The 21997-nt window shown below is 37.5% G+C and overlaps 1 protein-coding gene across 4 annotated transcripts in view; it reads left to right on the forward strand.

The window, feature by feature from the left end:
- Nucleotides 1-21997, forward strand: part of DARS2 (aspartyl-tRNA synthetase 2, mitochondrial) — a 33209-nt gene that overhangs the window by 750 nt on the left and 10462 nt on the right. For 3 of the 4 annotated variants that reach the window (XR_015553971.1, XM_087438058.1, XM_004425026.3), the window contains exons 2-12: nucleotides 649-748; nucleotides 2240-2306; nucleotides 3905-4006; nucleotides 4399-4494; nucleotides 7737-7860; nucleotides 8836-8882; nucleotides 14033-14139; nucleotides 14941-15010; nucleotides 15726-15905; nucleotides 17472-17579; nucleotides 18894-18956. Coding sequence is in view for 3 of the 4 variants with exons in the window: in XM_087438058.1 (XP_087294184.1) it covers nucleotides 649-748; nucleotides 2240-2306; nucleotides 3905-4006; nucleotides 4399-4494; nucleotides 7737-7860; nucleotides 8836-8882; nucleotides 14033-14139; nucleotides 14941-15010; nucleotides 15726-15905; nucleotides 17472-17579; nucleotides 18894-18956 (1064 nt within the window). In the remaining variant the exon portion in view is untranslated. The remainder of the gene's footprint in view (nucleotides 1-648; nucleotides 749-2239; nucleotides 2307-3904; nucleotides 4007-4398; nucleotides 4495-7736; nucleotides 7861-8835; nucleotides 8883-14032; nucleotides 14140-14940; nucleotides 15011-15725; nucleotides 15906-17471; nucleotides 17580-18893; nucleotides 18957-21997) is intronic. The other variant, XM_087438072.1, reaches the window with a different exon arrangement.

A 21997-nucleotide genomic window follows, 5' to 3' on the forward strand; every position in this document is an offset into this window, starting at 1 on the left:
GCCCTGTCCTCTCAACAGCACTTCCTCCTGTTCTCTACACCCAGAGGGCTCTTGTTCCATTTCCCCCTTAGTCTTAACTGGATAGCTTTATGTGTAGAAGCAGATCATTCACTCTCTTCATTTCTTATACATATGTGGTCTTTTCCCTGGACGTTAAAAAGACCAAAAAAGTAACCACGTGGGTAGGCTATTCTGCTTTTAGTTGATGCTGCTAAGAAGCCGCCTAAAAAATTCTTTCACACTTGAAAATACTTTGAATAGTGTTTTCTAGTGTTCAAGTGACTTTCCCTCTAGAGTCATATAAAGCCAGTTACTGCACCATCGAACTTCTATAATCCCTAAGATCCTATTTCATTTGGGGAAGAAATGTGCACTATTAAGAATACGGTAATTTTAGGTCAATGTAAATGCTAGATGATCAAAAAAATTAGATTTCCTAACACAAGGCAAAACTTGGCTTTGACACATTTGCAGGTAAATTTAATAGTGATTGAATCAAATTACATACTTCAACTTACTTTATAAATTTTATCCATTGACATGAAATACCTAAGATGGTGTGATTTGATAGTCTTTATTTTTAAAGCAGTTTGCAAATGATATATTTCTAATCTTACCTTTTTTTTCCTCCTCTTTTCTTTTTTTAAGAATTCAGTAGCTTTGTTGCCCGGACCAACACGTGTGGAGAATTGCGTTCTTCTCACTTAGGCCAGGAAGTGACCTTATGTGGATGGATTCAATACCGAAGGTAAATTAAGGCAGACAGTTTAAGAATGCATGGTGGGGGGCCGGCCCCATGGCTTAGCGGTTGGGTGCACACGCTCTGCAACTGGCGGCCTGGGTTCGGATCCCGGGCGTGCACCAATGCACCGCTTCTCTGGCCATGCTGAGGCCACGTCCCACATGCAGCAACTAGAAGGATGTGCAACTTTGACATACAACTATCTACTGGGGCTTTGGGGGAAAAAAAAAAAAGGAGGAGGAGGATTGGCAATATGTTAGCTCAGAGCCAGTCTTCCTCAGCAAAAAGAGGAGGATTAGCATGGATGTTAGCTCAGGGCTGATCTCCGCCCCCCCCCCAAAAAAAAGAATGTATGGTGGTTGGTTTCCTAAGACAGTTCCAAACCTTTGTTAATTTTCAACTGGTCAGAAAAATAAAAGCTTTGAAACTCCTGCAGGATTCTCAGAATTCATTGAATTTTCAGTTTTGTTTTTGTTTTGAAAGACACAAGTAGTGTCACTCTTAGTAAGGACCGGTAACATCTGTTGAAGGATATAATAATGAAGTGTGATCCAAATGGACTGAAATGTCCCTTGGCTTACTAAGGTTGAAGAGTTCCTGGGACCAGTAATTGGGAATGGGCCAGCTGGTAAGCTTTGATAGCATGAAAAAGCTTATTTTATTCTAAATTCAGGTGGACAAAAAGCCTAAAAACGTGAACAATGATTCCTTAAGATTATCTGAGCCCATTTTGTTGTTGTTGTTCATCTCTAAATTCCAGAATATACCTAAATAGTAAATTGATTCACAATGAAGAGATCCAAAATACATAGATTGTGTGGTCTTCCTAAAGAATATGTCCCAAATGGGTAGATATTTGACCCCTAAATTTGGTGACTTTATCTCCTAAACTCTACATCTGAGGAGGCTTTCTGTACTTCTTCGTGATACTAAGGACAGTATGAGAAATGTAGGTTAAATGCTGAAATGTTAGGATTTGGGGGACCTTTTGATGGTTTATAGAGGTATTAAATTAGTAGTTAAACCTCTTCTAGAAAATTTTAGATTATATTTTTTTTAGAAAGAGAAAAGACCTTATATTGCTAATTCCAAAAATGACCAAAAAGATGTTTTTAATATTCTAAAATATTACCTTTGGGTTTTAATATGTGGAAAGTTTCCAAATTTAATAAAATTTTCTTATAAAGCCTTAAGCCAAAGAAAATTAAAAATTAAAAAAAAATCTGCCTTTTCATTAATGAGCCATCGGGGTAACATTAGTAAGCTGTATATATAGCCAATAAAAATTGAAATTGAAAATGAAAAAAGTCTGTTTTTTCATTAATAGGCTACATAGGTAATTGCATGAGTGTAGCTAATGAAAGCACATAATTATTTATTATAAAAAAGGAACATGAGAAATTGCATGGGGTTTTTTGTTTGTTTAATTTCTTTTGCCTGCTTAAATTTTGGGCTCAGAGATTTTATCCTAACATGTTCATTTTCTTCATTAATCAGGCAAAACACCTTCCTGGTCCTAAGAGATTTCCACGGGCTTGTTCAAGTTGTCATTCCCCAGGATGAGGTAATAGAAGGGCGCCTACTGCTATCTGAAAGCCTCTTGGATGGCTGTGGTTAGAATAAGCTAAGTATGTTGGATAAGTATGTTTGAGGTTTTCAATTCAGAAGTTTATTGTTAGTAAAAACTGAAAACTACCATAAGCAACATTAAGACAAATGACAAACCAGGAAGAAATATGTGCAACTCATATCACAGACAAAGGGCTAATTTCTCTAATATCTAAAAGGCTACTACAAATCAAAAAAAAAAAGACCACTGACCCAGTAGAAATATGAACCCAGGATATGAACATAAAATTTACAGAAAAAAAAATATAAATGGCTTATAGGCATAGGAAAATATGCCCAACCTCACTCATAGGTAGAGAAATGTGAATTAAATCTACACAGAATTGTTATTTTTGAAACACTGGATTGACAACACCCTGTGTTTGGAAAAACAAGTGCTCATAGAGTCCTGGAGGGAGTACGAATTGGCACTAGCTCTATGGAGGGTAATTTGGCAATTTCAAAACTATAAATGCATATATCCTTTGAACCATTCATTCCCCTTCTAGTCAATTATCTTGCAATTATCTTACACCTAGACTTAACACAGATACAAAATGACATAAATACAAGGTTATTCATTGCAGGATTATTTTTAATAGAAAAAAATTGGGAATGACCTAGATGTTCCCCAATAAAAGACTGGTATAAAAAATAATATACATCCTTACACCGTAGAAAAAAGATTGAAGAAGCTCTTTATATTCTAATATGGAAAAAATCCAAGGTGTATTGTTAGATGAAAAAGCAGATACAGCAGAACATGTAGAGTGCTATTATCTCTAAAAACAAGGGCCTCTGTGTGTGTATCTTATGAAATGGACCTGGAAGAATCCATAAGTATCTGGCAACATTGGGTACCTCTGGGGAGGGGAACTAAGGGGCTGGAGGACAAGGATGGGAGGGAGACTTTTATATATTTGGGAGACTGTATATCTATTTGTACTCTTTGAAGTTTGAGCCATGTGAAGGTACTACCTGCTCAGAAAATAATTACCATTAAAATTAGGTAAAATAAAGAACTCTCGTCATGCATATTGGACAGCATTGGTTTCTGTTGTGATAGTGTTTACAAATGCTTGTGTGCTGAAGAAAAATATTATTTACTCAGCTCTTAGTGTTTGAAATAAGTAAAGAACAATGGATTATCTTTCAGGGACGGGATCCAGAGATGAGCATAGTTAACCCAGGAGCACTCCTTTCACTTTGGACTCCATTATAGCTATTGGATTTAACAGTCCCTAAGACTAACCCTGGAGACAGGTGCCTTTAAAGTATGTGGAATTTGTTTGCATTAAGTCATTCTTCTCCTTATTCTCCTTTAAGGAAAAAATTTTTAAACTCTTAGCTACTAATTTTACTTTCTGTGTTAGGTGGAGTCAAAATGGGGGTGCAATTTACCAAATTCTTTAATAAAGTCATTAAGGGCAGCCCCAGTATTTATGGCAATTAAGCTATGGGTATTAACATTTTTCTAAACCATAGACTACAGTTACTACAAATTCCTTTAAGTTCATTTGTTTCTTGGAACTGTTTTTCCATCTTATTTTGTAGTCAGCTGCTTCTGTGAAGAAGATTTTATGTGAAGCCCCTGTGGAATCTGTGGTGCAAGTGTCTGGGACAGTAATTTCCCGACCTCCAGGACAAGAGAATCCAGTTAGTAGTTTAGAGACTGTCTATGTACCTTTTACCTGTGTACATTTGCACTCTCTGTCTACACCTTCAGGCAACAGAGACTGAGCACCTGTTACATATCAGGCACTAAAGCTCCGTAGGGTCTATGAGTGAACCTACCGATTTCAAAATCTTCACTACAAGCATACACACCTAAACAAATATGCATGTTAAGACATTTGTTAACAAGCACATCAGCCACAGATTGCATAAGAATGTCAAAATCATGCAGACATTTATGCTTTAGACTGTATACTATAAGCACCCTCACATTTTACATATGTAAATAAATGGATGTGTTTTACAAATGTTCATCATGTACCTGTCCTGATGAGTGATTTTTAAAGTAAGTCTTTTCTCTCTCTCTCTTTAAGAAAATGCCAACAGGTGAGATTGAAATCAAAGTTAAAACAGCTGAACTTCTGAATTCCTGCAAGAAGCTGCCTTTTGAAATTAAAGACTTTGTGAAGGTACCATGCTCTGTTATTAATAAAATGGACTATCTAGAAAATGTTGATGACCAGGAAAATATTTTCAGAGTTTTTTAAAGAAAAAGTTTAACTTTTACAAAATTAAACATTTTATTATACAGTCACACGCCACATGATATTTCGGTCAACAACAGACCGCATATACAATGGTGGTCTCATAAGAGTAGTACCATATAGCCTAGGTGTGTAGTAGGCTATACCATCTAGGTTTGTGAAAGTACCCTCTATGATGTTCACACAATGACAAAATCGCCTAATGATGCATTTCTCAGAACATATCATTGTTATTAAGCAATGCGTGACTGTAGATGTGTCCTGAGTTGTTCTGTTTGCTCTGCAATTTCTTGGTGAACTGTTCTTAAATAGCAACAGTTCGTTAAGCTGTTGCAGTTCCTAAACACCTAGACTGTTTTTTCAGACAGCTTGAAACATGCTTCTGTCTTAAAGACTTGAAGTGTTATTTTGTTCAAGTTTTTTTGTTGCTATTGTTGTACATTTTGAAAGGAAATTATGTCTAGCTTGGAAATGGCCAGATAGCATAAGAGATTCTGCATCTATTAAGTCTCTAACAGTGATAAAATATTTGCTATACTTCCCAAGCATATAAATATGATTACCGTAATTTTTGTTTACCAAAGTTTGAGAGGTTGATGAGGTTGACAGCACAGGGTAAGTACACCCAGATAATTTTTAGCTTTGTTACAAGTATCTACAGTTGTAGACCTGTATATACCTAATTTGTAAACTGATCTATAAAGGGATTTTTTTTTTTAATAATTTTATTTATTTATTTATTTTTTCCCCCAAAGCCCCAGTAGATAGTTGTATGTCATAGTTGCACATCCTTCTAGTTGCTGTGTGTGGGACGTGGCCTCAGCATGGCCGGAGAAGCGCTACATCGGTGTGCGCCTGGGATCCGAACCCGGGCCGCCAGCAGTGGAGCGCACGCACTTAACCGCTAAGCCACAGGGCCGGCCCTAAAGTGATTTTTAAATTAATTGCGTAGCCACTTAGTCTTCCATTTAAGTTCCCAATACTTAATCTTTTTTTTTTTTTTTTTGTGAGGGAGATCAGCCCCATGCTAACATCTGCCAATCCTCCTCTTTTTTTGCAGAGGAAGACTGGCCCTGGGCTAACATCGTGCCCATCTTCCTCCACTTTATATGGGACGCCACCACAGCATGGCTTACCAAGCGGTATGTCGGTGCGGGCCCGGGATCTGAACCGGCGAATCCCGGGCCGCTGCAGTGGAGCGCATGCACTTAACCGCTTGCACCACCAGGCCAGCCCCTCAGTAGTTAATCTTTTAATTAGAAAAAGCAATATAATTACAGAGTTGACCTTGTTGTGAAAGGAGAAAAAGGAAATATACAATTTTCCCCCAGATAACCTTTCAGAAAGAGAAGTGATAGATAGTTCTTTTATTTCTATTTCTAGTCTCAAAGAAATAAAGTATTCCAGGGGAAAGGACTTTTTAAAAAAGTTGTCAGCATAAAAAATGAAAGTAGACCCTTACCTTACACCATACACAAAAATTAACTCCAAATGGATTAAAGACTTGAATGTAAGACCTGAAACTGTGAAACTTCTAGAAGAAAACATAGGCAGTACGCTCTTCGACATCAGTCTTAGCAACATCTTCTCAAACACCACGTCTGACCGGGCAAGAGAAACAATAGAAAAAATAAACAAATGGGACTACATCAAACTAAAAAGCTTCTGCACAGCAAAGGAAACCATCAACAAAACGAAAAGACAACCTAACAATTGGGAGAAGATATTTGCAAACCATACTTCTGATAAGGGCTTAATCTCCACAATATATAAAGAACTCATGCATCTTACCAACAAAAAAACTACCAACCCAATTAAAAAATGGGCAAAGGACCTGAACAGACATTTCTCCAAAGAAGATATACAGATGGCTAACAGACACATGAAAAGATGTTCAAAATCATTAACTATCAGGGAAATGCAAATCAAAACTACAATGAGATATCACCTGATGCCCGTCAGAATGGCTATAATTAACAAGACAGGAAACAACATGTGTTGGAGAGGATGTGGAGAGAAGGGAACTCTCATACACTGCTGGTGGGAGTGCAAACTGGTGCAGCCACTATGGAAAACAGTATGGAGATTCCTCAAAAAATCAAGGATAGAACTACCATATGATCCAGCTATTCCACTGCTGGGTATTTATCCAAAGAACTTGAAAACACCAATTTGTACAGGTACATGCACCCATGTGTTCATTGCAGCGTTATTCACAATAGCCAAGACTTGGAAGCAACCTAAGTGCCCATCAAGGGACGAATGGATAAAGAAGCTGTGGTATATATACACAATGGAATACTACTCAGCCATAAGAAACGATGAAATCCAGCCATTTGTGACAACATGGATGGACATTGAGGGTATAATGCAAAGTGAAATAAGTCAGAGGGAGAAGGTCAAATACCGCATGATTTCCTTCATTAAGTAGTAGATAATAACAACAATAAACAAACACATAGGGACAGAGATTGGATTGGTGGTTACCAGAGGGGAAGGGGGGAGGGAGGAGGGTGAAAGGGATAATTCGGTACATGTGTGTGGTGATGGGTTGTAATTAGTATTTTGGTGGTGAACGTGATGTAATCTATGCAGAAATAGAAGTACAGTGATGTACACCTGAAATTTTTACAATGTTATAAACCAATGTTACTGCAATAAACAAAAAATTAAAAAAAAAAAAAAAACAAAGAGGGATGCAGAGATTGACAGCCTGGACAATAAGCAAACCTTCTTACCATGTTCCTACTAGGGGAGCCTGGAGAGTCCCTCTGCCATTCCCTTGCATTTCTTACACTTGTCATCCAATTCAGGTGATAAAATCATAGCTGTTTTTTACTCTGGTGTATATTTTTAAAACATCTTTGAAATCTTTAAATTTTTTTTCAAGACTCAACTACAGGCTTAAATGAATGGATAAATGTTTAGTAAGGTAGGTCAATTTCAATCAGTGAAGGGTGATGTTAATAATGAGTAGTAAAAAATGTGGAATCTATACTAATAACAAACTTAGAAGTTGTGGAAATTAAGAACGGTGGTGTATATACAAATGGTGGAAGCTAAAGATAGAGCTAAAGTGTATGAAAATTCAACCTCTGTATCTAAAGTTAATATCTTTTTTAATATTTGAAAAATATTTAAACATAAAAATCTTTAAATTTGTTTAGAAAACAGAGGCTCTTCGTTTGCAGTATCGCTACTTAGACTTGCGTAGCTTCCAAATGCAGTATAACCTGCGGCTGAGGTCCCAGATGGTCATGAAAATGCGGGAATATCTCTGTAATCTACATGGTAAGGGAAATGCCTGACTGTTCTTTAGACCTTTTTAGCGTCTCTTCTGTTTTTTTTTTTTTTTTTTTTTTTTTTTAAAGATTTTATTTATTTTATTTTTTCCCCCCAAAGCCCCAGTGGATAGTTGTATGTCCTAGCTGCACATCCTTCTAGATGCTGTATGCGGGACTCGGCCTCAGGATGAACGGAGAAGTGGTGCCTCGATGCGCACCCGGGATCCGAACCCGGGCCACCAGCATCGCAGCGCGCGCACTTAACCACCAAGCCACAGGGCCAGCCCTTTTTTTTTTTTTTTTAAAGATTTTATTTATTGCGTCTCTTCTGTTTTATTCAGCAGTTTTATTGTATCCTCTCCTTAGCATCAGTGGGTCAGATGTTGCCAGAGGTCTGGAATTCACTTAATGTGTAACCCAGTTTTTGAAGAAAGGTTAATTTCCAGATATTTTGTCCTGGATCATAATTTAGTTCCCTACTGGGTCACAGATATAGCCTTTTAAAGGTGATAGTGCCTGTTTCATTGTTTAAATTTTTTCCATCACTGCTGAAGGTAGGACAGCCCTTTGGTTGTTATTTGTAGGTTTTCTTAATTCTTTATCACATTTATACATCATTTGTTGGGAGCTCAGAAATGTCATGTGAATTAAATTAGACTCTTTAATCAATCCTGGGTTTTTTCTACCACAGTATTTGTGTTATTTTTGCTACACTAGCAGAACATTTAGCAAACCAGAACAATTCACTAGACAAGGATCTATCAAATAGAATTATTTCATGACAAAAGTATCAACTTTCTGAACAGAATAGGATTTTATTAAAATCTTCAGCTACCTTCTTGGATTTGTAGAAACCAATATCAGGAGGCATGGTAACTTATTTCAGTCAAAATTCCTGATTAGAGGATGCATCAGATTTGTTGGACTGTACTGTAGACATTATATATGACAAATTCCTGTACTGAAGTTTCTCTCTTTTTAGGGTTTGTGGATATAGAAACACCAACATTATTTAAGAGGACTCCGGGGGTATGTATATTCCTTAAATCAGCCTACTGATTCATTAATAATGTCCTATTAGTTATGAAACTGGACCACTTTGCTTTTGTATTCATTTGGTTCTATTTCTTTTATTTATTTTACTGCCTCAGGATGGTCACATTAACTAGGTTTTATTAAAAGTTGAGAAAATTATATGGGTCAGTATTTTTTTTTAATTGAGGCCATTATAGTTTATAACATTGTGAAATTTCAGTTGTACATTATTATTTGTCAGTCAACATATATATGTGCCCCTTTACCCATTATGGCCACCCCCCAACCTCCTTCCCCTCTGGAAACCCCAGATCTGTTCTCTTTGTTCATGTGTTTGTTTATCTTCCACATATGAGTGAAATCCTGCAATGTTTGTCTTTCTCTATCTGGCTTATTTCGCTTAACATAATACCCTCAAGGTCCATCCATGTTGTTGCAAATGGGACAAATTTGTCTGTTTTTAATGGCTGAGTAGTATTCCATTGTATATATATACCACATCTTCTTTATCCATTCATCAGTCAGTGGGCACTTGGGTTGCTTCCACATCTTGGCTATTGTGAATAATGCTGCAGTGAACATAGGGGTGCATAAGTCTCTTTGAATTGTTGATTTCAAGTTTGTTGCATAAATACCCGGTAGTGGGATAGCTGGGTCATATGATATTTCTATTTTTAATTTTTTGAGAAATCGCCATACTGTTTTCCATAGAGGCTGCACCAGTTTGCATTCCCACCAGCAGCATATGAGGGTTCCCTTTTCTCGACAACCTCTCCAACATTTGTTATTTTTTGTCTTGGTGATTAGAGCCATTCTAATGGGTGTAAGGTGATACCTTAGTGTAGTTTTGATTTGCATTTCCCTGATGATTAGTGATGTTAAACATCTTTTCATATGCCTATTGGCCATCTGTATATCTTCTTTGGAAAAATGTCTGTTCATATCCTCTGCCCATTTTTTAATTGAGTTGTTTGTTTTTTTGTTGTTGAGTTGTGTGAGTTCTTTATATATTTTGGAGATTAACCCCTTGTTGGATATATGATTTGCAAATATTTTCTCCCAGTTGGTAGGTTGTCTTTTCATTTTGTTCCTGGTTTCCTTTGCCTTGCAGAAGCTCTTTAGTCTGATGAAGTCCCACCTGTTTATTTTTTCTTTTATTTCCCTTCTCTGAGTAGACATGGTATTCGAAAGGATCCTTCTAAGACTCATGTCAAAGAGTGTACTGCCTATATTTTCTTCTAGGAGTTTTATGGTTTCAGGTCTTACCTTTAAGTCTTTGATCCGTTTTGAGTTAATTTTTGTGTATGGTGGAAGATAATGGTCTACTTCATTCTTTTGCATGTGGCTACCCAGTTTTCCCAACACCATTTATTGAAGAGACTTTCCTTTCTCCATTGTGTGTTCTTAGCTCCTTCGTTGAAGATTAGCTACCCATAGATGTGAGGTTTTATTTCTGGGCTTTCAATTCTGTTCCATTGATCTGTGTACCTGTTTTTGTACCAGTACCATGCTATTTTGATTACTATCACTTTGTAGTATATTTTGAAGTCAGGAATTGTGATGCCTCCAGCTACGTTCTTTTTTCTCAAGATTGCTGTAGCTATTCGGGGTCTTTTGTTGCCACATATGAATGTTAGGATTCTTTGTTCTATTTCCGTGAAGAATGTCATTGGGATTCTGATTGAGAGTGCATTGAATCTGTAGATTGCTTTAGGTAGTATGGACATTTTCACTATGTTTAGTCTTTGAATCCATGTGCATGGAATATCTTTCCATTTCTCTGTGTCTTCTTTGATTTCTTTGAATAATGTCTTTTAGTTTTCATTGTATAGGTCTTTCACCTCCTTGGTTAAATGTGTCATTTAATAAATGATATTTTATTTTTTTTGTTGCAATTGTAAATGGGATTGTATTCTTGAGTTCTCTTTCTGTTAGTTCATTATTAGATTGTAGAAATGCAACTGATTTTTCTAAGTTGATTTTGTACCCTGCAACTTTGCTGTATAATTGTTGATTATTTCTAATAGTTTTCTGATGGATTCTTTAGTGTTTTCTATATATAAAATCATGTCATCTGCAAACAGCAAGAGTTTCACTTCTTCATTGCCTATTTGGATTCCTTTTATTTCTTTTTCTTGCCTAATTGCTCTGGCCAAAACCTCCAGTACTATGTTGAATAAGAGTTGAGATGTGTTTTCTAGAGGCAGCATATTGTTGGGTCTTGTTTTTCAATCCATCCCACCACTCTGTGTCTTTTGATTGGAGAATTCAATCCATTTACAGTTAGAGTGATTATTGATATATGAGGGCTCAATGCTGCCATTTTATCGCTGGTTTTCCAGTTCTTCTGCATTTCCTTTGTTTCTTGTCTCATGTATTTCGGACTGTGGATTCAGTTTGGTAGTTCCCTATGATGGTTTTCTTAGTTTTCTCTTTATTTATCATTTGTGTCTCTGTTCTGATTATTTGTTTAGTGGTTACCGCGAGATTTATGTTAAAAAATCTCGTAGATGAGATAGTCCATTTTCTGATAGCCTCTTATTTCCTTAGACTAAGCGGATTCCATCTCTTTCCTTTTCCCCTTCTAAGTTATTATTTTCACAACCTATTCCATCTTCTGTTGTGAGTTTGTGGTTAAAATGACAAGATTATATTCATTTTCGGTGTTTTCCTTCCCTTTATATATAATGTTACAATTAAGTGTTTGCTAACCTGTTCTGATAGAGAACTGTAAGTTTCTGTTTTCCCCTACCTATTTATCTCCTTGCTCAAGGCTTTGTAACTCCTTTCTTTTTTTTTTTTTCCAAGTTATGAAAGGGCCTTCTTGACCATTTCTTGTAGGCAAGGGTCTTGTGGTGATGAACTCCCTTGGCTTTTGTTTATCTGGGAAAGTTTTTATTTCTCCATCATATCTGAAGGATATTTTCGCTGGATAGAGTATTCTTGGCTGAAAGGTTTTGTGTTTCAGAATTTTAAATGTATCGTTCCACTCTCTCCTAGCCTGTAAGGTTTCTGCTGAGAAATCTGCTGAAAGCCTGATAGGAGTTCCTTTTTAAGTTATTTTCTTCCGCCTTGCTGCCCTTAGTATTTTTTCTTTGTCATTGACTTTTGCCAGTTTTACTACTATTTGCCTTGGAAAAGGTCTTTTTACATTGATATAGTTAGGAGTTCTGTTGGCTTCTTTCACTTGTATTTCCAGCTCCTTCCCCAGGTTTGGGAAGTTCTCAGCTATTATTTCTTTTCTTTTCTTTTCTTTTTTTTTGTGAGGAAGACTGGCCCTGAGCTAACATCTGCCAATCCTCCTCTTTTTTTTGTTTTTTTTTTGCTGAGGAAGACTGGCCCTGGGCTAACATCCATGCCCATCTTCCTCCACTTTATATGGGACGCCGTCACAGCATGGCTTGACAAGCGGTGCATCGGTGCATGCCAGGGATCCGAACTGGTGAACCCCGGGCCACTGCAGCGGAGTGCGTGCACTTAACCACTTGCGCCACCAGGCTGGCCCCACCTATTATTTCTTTGAACAAGCTTTCTGCTCCATTCTTCTTCTCTTCTCCCTCTGGAATACCTATAATCCTTGTCTGTTGCATTTGCTAATTGAGTCGGATATTTCTTGGAGAATTTCTTCATTTCTTTTGGTCTTAGTTCTCTCTCCTCCTCCATCTGAAGCATTTCTATATTTCTGTCCTCCAGACTGCTGATTCACTCCTCCATAATATCAGCTCTGTTATTCAGGGAGTCTAGATTTTTCTTTGTCTCATCCACTGTGTTTTTCATCTCCAACATTTCTGATTGGTTTTTCTTTATAGTTTCTGGTTTTTCTTTATAGTTTCAATCTCTTTTGTGAAGAAGTGCACGATTTCGTTGAACTGTCTATCTGTATTTTCTTGTAACTCGTTGAGTTTTTTATGATAACTATTTTGAATTCTCTGTCATTTAGATTATAAATTTCTGTGCCTTCAGGATTGATTTCTGGGTGCTTCTCATTTCCCTTCTGGTCTGGAGATTTAATATAGTTTTTCATACTGTTTGACAGCGTGGATTTGTGCCTCTGCATACTGATAGTATCTGGTTGCAGCTTCCACCTGCCAAACACTGGGTGGGGGTCAAGAGCTGAGTATTCTGAGCCCGCTGCGATCCACAGCTCACTGGGTCAGAGTTGCTGCTTTTCTATCCTCTGCATGGGTGCTCTGGCTGACCAGCTGAGCTGGAGCACCGGGTGGGGGGAGGGGCGCTTTCTTTCACCTGCATGATCCCAGGAGTGTTCTTGCTCTGCCCTCGCTATCTGCGCTCCTGGAGTGCTAGCTTGATGAAGACACCCCAGCAATAGCATAGTCACCTCTGTGTGGGGCTTTCCCACGGGCTGTGAGGGAATGGAGAGCAAAGGTGTTCCTGCGGAGGGATGCCCCTCCCCCCTCTCATCTCAGAGCAGTGCGCAGTCCAGAGCCCAGGCTCACTGCTGTTGGGGAGGGAGAGGAGATCCCCTTACCTCCTTCCACTTCGTCCGGGGGTTCCAGCACCTCCACCTTCAGGTGTATGGCTGCATGAGTCTCTCAGACGTCTTTTGTGTTGTGTGAGTGTCCTCTGTTGCTATATGAAAGTACTTTTTGTTGTATCTTAGCGGGGAGAATGTAATCATTCTGCTATGATGCTGATGTGCCAGCTTTCTGGGTTGGTATTTTGAGTCAGAATCATTTTATTCTACATGTTTTCTTTCCCTTGAGGTTTATAGATGCAAAATAATAATGAATTGGTTCCTTAAAAATATATTCCTTGTTCATTGAGAACTGACATTTCTAAACATTGATGTTTATTTATGCAGTCTATGGCCTTATAAAACTATGGTTTAATTAGAAAAGCAATTAGGAATTACTTGAATACGAATTGATGCAGAGAATTATTTTAGCTAGTAACAGAATTGAGAATTCATTTCAACAAGCATACATTAAATACGTACTATGTACAAACATTTTTTAAAGCCTACTATGTGTGAAGAACTAAAAGATGAGAAAGAAATGATCTCTGTCATCATGGGAACTTTGCTCTTTAGTTAATTTCATTGATGAGCTGAAGTATCAACTTGTACTAGTCCTTGGGTTTGTTTTTTTAATAATATCTCTGCTCTCCCTCTCTCTTGTTAAAAGGGTGCAAAAGAGTTTGTAATACCATCCAGGGAACCTGGGAAGTTTTATGTTCTCCCTCAGAGCCCTCAACAGTTTAAGCAGCTTCTAATGGTTGGTGGTTTAGACAGGTGAGTTCTCTTTATGCTAGTAGTTGTCAGTAAAGGAAAAGAGAAAAAAAAAGGGAAAACGGAAACACAAAGTTGTCTGATCTCTTAAAAGAAAGTTAGGAAAGGTATGAGAGTTTGGAAAGTACTTGTAAAATACCCTCAAAATTTATAGTTGTCTTTTAGTAAATATTTATTGGGTAGCCACAGTGTGCAAAGCTCTATGCTAGTAGGTGTGGCAGGAGATTAAAAACAAAAAAGAACAGGTTGTTCTCTCAAGGAGTTAATGAATCTAATAAGGCAGGATAGGGTAATAAATAAGACCAACTGTGATATAAACCAAAATGTAAGTGCATTGAGAGTTGTAAACTAGGTATTAAGAGGTTTGAAATTATATTGTTTTGAGGAATATTATAGAAAACTTTGTGAACTAGGCCTTCTAGGACAGAGGTGTCTTTCAGCAGATGAAGATGAGAGCTGGAATGGTATAGCATAGGAAAGCTCAAGTGAATTCCTGGAGCAATAAGTATTTCAATTTGGCTGAAGCAAAAGAGTATAAAGAAACATGGACTGCCTTGCATGCCGGTGTAGTATATGAATATCCAAAGGTGCCATTGTATATTTTTAAAACATTATATAGAATAGTTAACTTCTCACGGGGCAGTTTTGTGTCTGATTAGAATATCATAAATAATTTCAAAATTTCCTATGTCCTTTAGGTATCATTATTAATTTATTTCATAAGCCTACATTGCCATGAACTTTGGGGAAAAGTGTGTGTCTTCCTGGAATCATGACTCAATTAATGCTATTTTTCAATTGTAGGTATTTTCAGGTTGCCCGATGTTATCGAGATGAAGGTTCGAGACCAGACAGACAGCCTGAGTTTACTCAGGTACCAAGTCATATTTATTTGTCTCTTACTTGGCTGTAGCAAGCCTGAAACTGTGTTTTAAGACCTGCACAGTAATTATACATACTTCTTATTACATTTTATCCATCAGATATTTAATTAAACTAACCTGCAGTTGAGGCGCTAATTATTTAATCTTTGATCCATTTCATGTCTCCTTTTTATAAGGAGTATGATCATCAACAAGGGAATGCCAGAGATTCCTATGGTGTTTTAAGGGTTATGATATGATGAAGTTCTTAAATCTCTTGTACATTAAAAACCAACAATTCTGTATGTTGATATTTAACCTATTTATCTAATCTGTGGACTCGTCAAAGCTCTTATGATTTAGTTTCTGTATGCTAGCATATTAATCAGTGTGGTGAAGTGCAAAATTCATAAGCTTTGGAGTTGGACAGACCTGGGATCAAATGTAGCTTCATTATTTCCTAATTCCACCTACACAGCAGGTGACTTAGCCTCTCTGAACCATGAACCGTGAGATAGTCGTGGGAACTAAACAAGTTGATATATGTAAAGCATTAGCACAGTGCCTGACATAAAACAGATGTACAGTAATATTTATCCCCCCCTCATGTATTGAGTATTTATGTGCTGAATCCAATAGTAACTTGAAACCAGAGAAATATATAAATACGTACATATTAATATTGCGGCTGTTCAAGTTAGTTTCCATATGTTATTTTGGTTTCAGATTGACATAGAGATGTCTTTTGTAGACCAGACTGGGATCCAGAGTCTCATTGAGGGTTTGCTCCAGTATTCCTGGCCCAGTGACAGAGATCCTGTGGTGGTTCCTTTTCCTTCTATGACTTTTGCTGAGGCATTGGCCTCCTATGGAACTGATAAACCTGATACTCGCTTTGGGATGAAGGTACTTCTCTTCACTTTTTCAGGACTCTGCCTTCAAGTAGTCTTGCAGTCTTTCAAACCACTTTGAAATTTACAACCAGTTAGACACGGTGTTATATTGTATTTTTTGTTGTTACTTTAGCTTGTTACCATAGTTGTTACCGAGCTACAGCAAGAGAGAATAACAGCATGTTAGCATTACAGTACTTTCTGTCTACTCTGTTCCAGGACTGATTTCCAAGAGCAAGGTTCTTGCTATAAAGGTTTTTCTTTTTTTTTTGTGAGGAAGATCGGCCCTGAGCTAACATCTGCCAATCCTACTCTTTATGTTGAGGAAGACTGGCCCTGGGCTAACATCCATGCCCATCTTCCTCCACTTTATATGGGATGCCGCCACAGCATGGTTTGACAAGTGGTGGCGCCGGTGCACGCCTGGGATCTGAACTGGCGAACCCTGGGCGGCCGCAGTGGAGTGCGTGCACTTAACCGCTTGCGCCACTGGGCCAGCCCCTTGCTATAAAGTTTTTATTACTGACAAGTTATTAATTATATGGACATGGATGGTAACTTGAAAGAAAAAAAAACCCTATTCTTTCCTCTTTAATTTTTCTTAAGCTAAAATGGCACTTGAAAGGCAAATGGTTAAGAGTTTTTGGTTCTTTTTCTCTGATCTGTAAAGAGCTCAAAGATATGGAAACGTGGGGCAGGCCCCGTGGCTTAGCGGTTAAGTGCGTGCTCTCCGCTGCCGGCGGCCCGGGTTCGGATCCCGGGTGCGCACCGAGGCACCACTCCTCCAGCCATGCTGAGGCCGCATCCCACATACAGCAACTAGAAGGATGTGCAGCTTTGACAGACAACTATGTACTGGGGCTTTGGGGGAAAAATAAATAAATAAAATCTTTAAAAAAAAAAAAAAGATATGGAAACGTTTATTCACATTATTAAGATCTTTACAATTTAACTAAGGTTAAGGGTAGAATTTATGAAGAGCAGTTGCCATTAGCAAGCCTCGCATTCTTTGGTCTTAGAGAGCAACAGCCCTTCATCTCTGTAATGCTGGTGACATTTCTTCATCTAAGTCATCAGTGCACATTTCTTAGAAATTGAATTCTGCCTGGGCAGTGAATAGGCAGTGCCCAGTTCTGAGAATGGAAAAAATATAATACACAAAAAGTCATAACAACCTACTTACAGCGGCCACCTTAACTACTCCTTGTTTCCTCTTTCGTAGTATGGAATAGCATTACGTCACACTGCTTAGGTTAAATTCTGGCTCTGCCACTTACTAGCTCTGTCATCTTGGGCAAGTTACTTCCTTCTCTGTGTCTTGGTTTCCTCATCGGTTAAATGAGGATAATAAGAGTGCCTACCTTATACTCTTGTATGAATGAAATGAATTCATACTAATGAATAATACATTAGACATTAACACTTGTCACAATGCCCAACCCATGATAAACTCTCTATGAATGCACTCTATAAATGTAAACTTAAGATCCACTTTCTTGTTTAAAATCTTGTTTGTACAACGTTTTGAGATAAAAATTACTTCACATTTAGTTACCGTTTTTTGTTACCCATTTTCCAGATTGTAGATATCAGCAATGTGTTCAGAAACACAGAGGTTAGATTTCTTCAGGATGCGCTGAGTAAACCCCAAGGAACCGTCAAAGCCATTTGTATCCCTGAAGGAGCAGTAAGTGAAGCACAATTCTGTGTTTTCTCTAGAATGTATATTAAACTTCAGAAAGAATAATTCTCTTTAAATAAGAATATATATTTTTATATAAAGTCTAACAATGTCCCTAAAACTATAAGTAGAGAACAATAAAACCTTATGAATATGAGTTTACACTCAAGATCTAGAGCTTTTTTTCCTTTTAAATAATGCTATAAAGTACTCCTGTACTTCACTTGGGAAATTTCCGCCAGTGATGAGCATAAACTAGTGTTCGATATTCTATCTCAGCCTCAGTTTGTCCAAAGGCTCGCAGCCCCGTATCAGCTCCAGCATAGCCCTTGCGTATTGGTTCTTGGTCTTTTAAGGGCTCTGGTCTCAACTGCGTTAGCAACAAGGGAAGAGAAAGGAGATGGAGTTATGAAAGGGAAATGGGGGTAGGAGAGAGAGAGAGAGAATGCTTGGGCCGGGCAAGCACTCACTCTCAATTAAGAGGGCACATCTGTTTTCTGTAGTTAGTACACTTGCTTTGAAGGTAATTTAATAAGAGGAGTCCCACAAGTATTTTGAATAAGGTTACTATTTTGAAAGACTGTTTTCATTTGGATACATAACCATTTTAGTATATTAATGGGGATAAGAATTTAGTCTCATTACTTTTTATTCACTTCATATGTTCAGTGGAAGGTAATTTGGTATCCATACTCCAGTCCAGACATAATGATTGTGTTCAGGTAAGCTCAGTATAACATATATTGCCTATTATTATTATTTACCCCAATTTGAGTATGTCCATTCTTCCCCAAGTAGATTATAAGAACTGCAGGGCTGTGAACCATGTTTTTACCATTTGTATCTCTCATACCTAGTTAAGTGCCCCCTTAAGATTAGTTAATGGTAATAACCATAATGTCTCACTTAGAAAGACATGGAGATAATTTTTAAAAAGTGAGAAATAAAAAATTTTAAGAGACCTGAAATATCAAATTCTGAATGCTCTTATTGATCTCAGAGTTATTTTTTCTTTCACAGTTCAGTTGGAAAGATTTATTTTGAACGTTTATCCTGCATATTACATATTACATATTACGTGTGCAGGATCTGTGGAATACATTCACAGCTATTTCCAATGGCACCTGCATAATTAGAAAAAAATAAGCCCTGTAACAAGCTTTAAAATTTTTTCATTTGGTGACAGAAATTAAATTTTTGTTGAATCCTACTATTTTGATGGAAAGACACAGCATACATTTGTATCCCATTTGATATCATAAACATATTTATGAAGCTAAGTGTCATACTGATGAGTTTACTTTGATTTTCTTTCATCAGAAATACTTAAAGAGGAAAGAGATTGAGTCCATTAGAAAACTTGCAGCTGACCATTTTAATCAGGTAAGGAGTTAATTAGAGCAGGAGTTTTTTTGTTTCTTTTAGAGATTCAATATTTTTAAATAATTGCTTGATCTCTTATGGTGTCATTAGTTTTGAGGGTCTTATTTCAGATCATTCTTCTTTTTATTTTTATTTTTTAAATTTTTTAATTTTTATTTATTTATTTATTTATTTATTTTTTGCTGTGGAAGATTCACCCTGAGCTAACATCTGTTGCCGATCTTCCTCTTTTTGCGTGAGGAAGATTCGCCCTGAGCTAACATCCGTGCTACTCTTCCTCTGTTTTGTATGTGGGTCGCTGCCACAGCCTGGCCGCCTATAAGTGGTGTAGGTCTGCACTCAGGAACTGAACCCGGGCTGCCAAAAAAGAGCACGCCAAACTTAACCACTAGGCAACAGGGCTGGCCCCTATTTTTTTTTTTTTTTTATTGAGGTCATATTGGTTTATAACATTGTATAATTTCAGTTGTACATTATTATATGTCAGTGTCTGTGTAGACTGCATCGTGCTCACCACTAATAGTCTAGTTTTCATCTGTCACCATACATATGTGCCCCTTTACCTCTTTCACCCACTCCACTACTCCCTTCCCCTCTGAAAATCACTAATCTGTTCTCTTTATGCATGTGTTTGTTTATCTTCCACATATGAGTGAAATCATATGGTGTTTGTCTTTCTCTGGCTTATTTCACTTAACATAATACCCTCAAGGTCTATCCATGTTGTTCCAAATTGCACAATTTTGTCTTTTTTTATGACTGAGTAGTATTCCCTGGTATATATATACCACATCTTGTTTCTTTTTTCTTTTTGTGAGGAAGATCAGCACTGAGCTAACATCTACCAATCCTCCCCTTTTTTGCTGAGGAAGACTGGCCTTAGACTAACATCCATGCCCATCTTCCTCCACTTTATATGGGACGCCGCCACAGCATGGCCCGACAAGTGGTGCGTCTGTGCGTGCCCGGGATCCGAACCAGCAAACCCTGGGCTGCCGCAGCAGAGTGCACACACTTAACCACTTGCCCCACTGCGCTGGCCCCTACCACATCTTCTTTATCCATTCATCAGTTGATGGGGCTTGGGTTGTTTCCATGTTTTGGCTATTGTGAATAATGCTGCAGTGAACATAGGGGTGCATAAATCTCTTTGTATTGTCGATTTCATGTTCTTTGGATAAATACCCAGTAGTGGGATAGCTGGATCGTATGGTATTTCTGTTTTTAACTTTTTGAGAAATTTCTGTACTGTTTTCCATAGTGGCTGTACCAGTTTGCATTCCCACTAGCAGTGTATGAGGGTTCCCTTTTCTCCACATCCTCTCCAACACTTGTTATTCCTTGTCTTGTTAATTCTAGCCATTCTGACGGGTGTGAGGTGATATCTCGTTGTAGTTTTGATTTGCATTTCTGTAAGAATTAGTGATGTTGGACATCTTTTCATATGCCTATTGGCCATCTGTATATCATCTTTGGGAAAATGTCCGTTCATATCCTCTGCCCATTTTTTGATCAGGTTGTTTGTTTTTTTGTTGTTGAGTTGTATGAGTTCTTTATATATTTTGGAAATTAACCCCTTGTTGGATACATGATTTGCACATATTTTCTCCCAGTTGGCGGGATTGTCTTTTCATTTTGTTCGTGGTTTCCTTTGCCTTGCAGAAGCTTTTTAGTCTCATATAGTCCCATTTGTTTATTTTTTTTGTTTCCCTTGCTTGAATAGACATGGTATTCGGAAAGATGCTGCTAAGACCAATGTCAGTGTACTACCTACATTTTCTTCTAGGATTTTTATGGTTTCAGGTCTTACATTCAAGTCTTTAATCCATTTTGAGTTAATTATTTTTAATATGTTTATTAATTTTTAGCAATATGCTGCATGCTCGTGGTTAAAAAAACAAACAGTGAAGAAGGATTAATAAGTCAATGCAATAAGTGTTTGCTCTAGCTTGCTCCACACCAGAGTGTCTCTGTTTTTAGAAATATGTTTACATACTGCCTTTTTTTTTTTTACTTAACTTTTTTTTTTTTTTTTTTTAATTTCAGATATTTTTATTGTTTGGTTCTAGAATTCCTATTTGGTTTATTTTTAGTGTGCCATTTGTATGCTGAGAATCTTGTATGTTCATTAACTATTGTCAAATTTTCCTTTATGTTATGATGTATAATAAATAGACAATTTAATGTATTTTCTACAAAATTCAGTATCTGGGTCAACTCAAGTTGTTTTCTCTTTACTGATTTTTTTTCTTGTCTTTGGGTCACATTTCCCCGTTTCTTCAAGTCTTCAGTAATTTTTAAAATATATTTCAGACACTATGAGTAAGACACTGTAGAAAATCTGATTTCTGTTATATTTCTCTAAGTTTTGATTTTTGTAAAAGCAGGCACTTCACTTGGGTGGACTCATATTCCAGATCTGTCTTCCTGGTAGTAGGCAGGATTTGAGACTGTTCATTTCATTTAGTTTTCCAGCTGTTCCTTTTTGATTTGAGATACATTTCAGTGTGCAGTCTGGGTTTTGGGTTGGTGAATGACATGCTAGCTGGATTTCAGCTCTGCTCTCCTTTTTGTCCAGGGTCTTCTTGCTGTGCCAAACTAATAGGCCCTGTGTGCATCTCGGTGAGAGGTGAGACCTCTCCAGGGACTGGGACATTGGTGGGGGCCATTGTTGTCAACATGTCAACATGTCAACTTTAAACTTTGTTAACTTCCTGCAATGAGAGATGAGGCTCACATATACAGACCTTACCTAGTTTTTACTCTGTACCTTCTGCACAGGTGTCTTTCTGGACCTTTTCTTCATTCCTCTTCTGAGTTGAAGCCAGTCTTTTCCTGGATCCCAGATCTTCCTCTCTCTTATCTGTGCTGGAGTATATCCTCAAGTAACTTCCTAAGAAAGCATATGAGAGAGGAACTTTCTGATTTCTTATATGTCTAAAAATGTCTTTCATGTTCAAAACCTCACACTTGATTAATAATTTGGCTTAGTATAAAGTTCTGAATTGGTAATCATATCCCTTTAGAATACTGCTGTCCCA

This window comes from Ceratotherium simum, chromosome 2, assembly GCF_057802395.1.
Source record: "Ceratotherium simum simum isolate JZ-2026a chromosome 2, ASM5780239v1, whole genome shotgun sequence".
Lineage (NCBI taxonomy): Eukaryota > Metazoa > Chordata > Mammalia > Perissodactyla > Rhinocerotidae > Ceratotherium > Ceratotherium simum.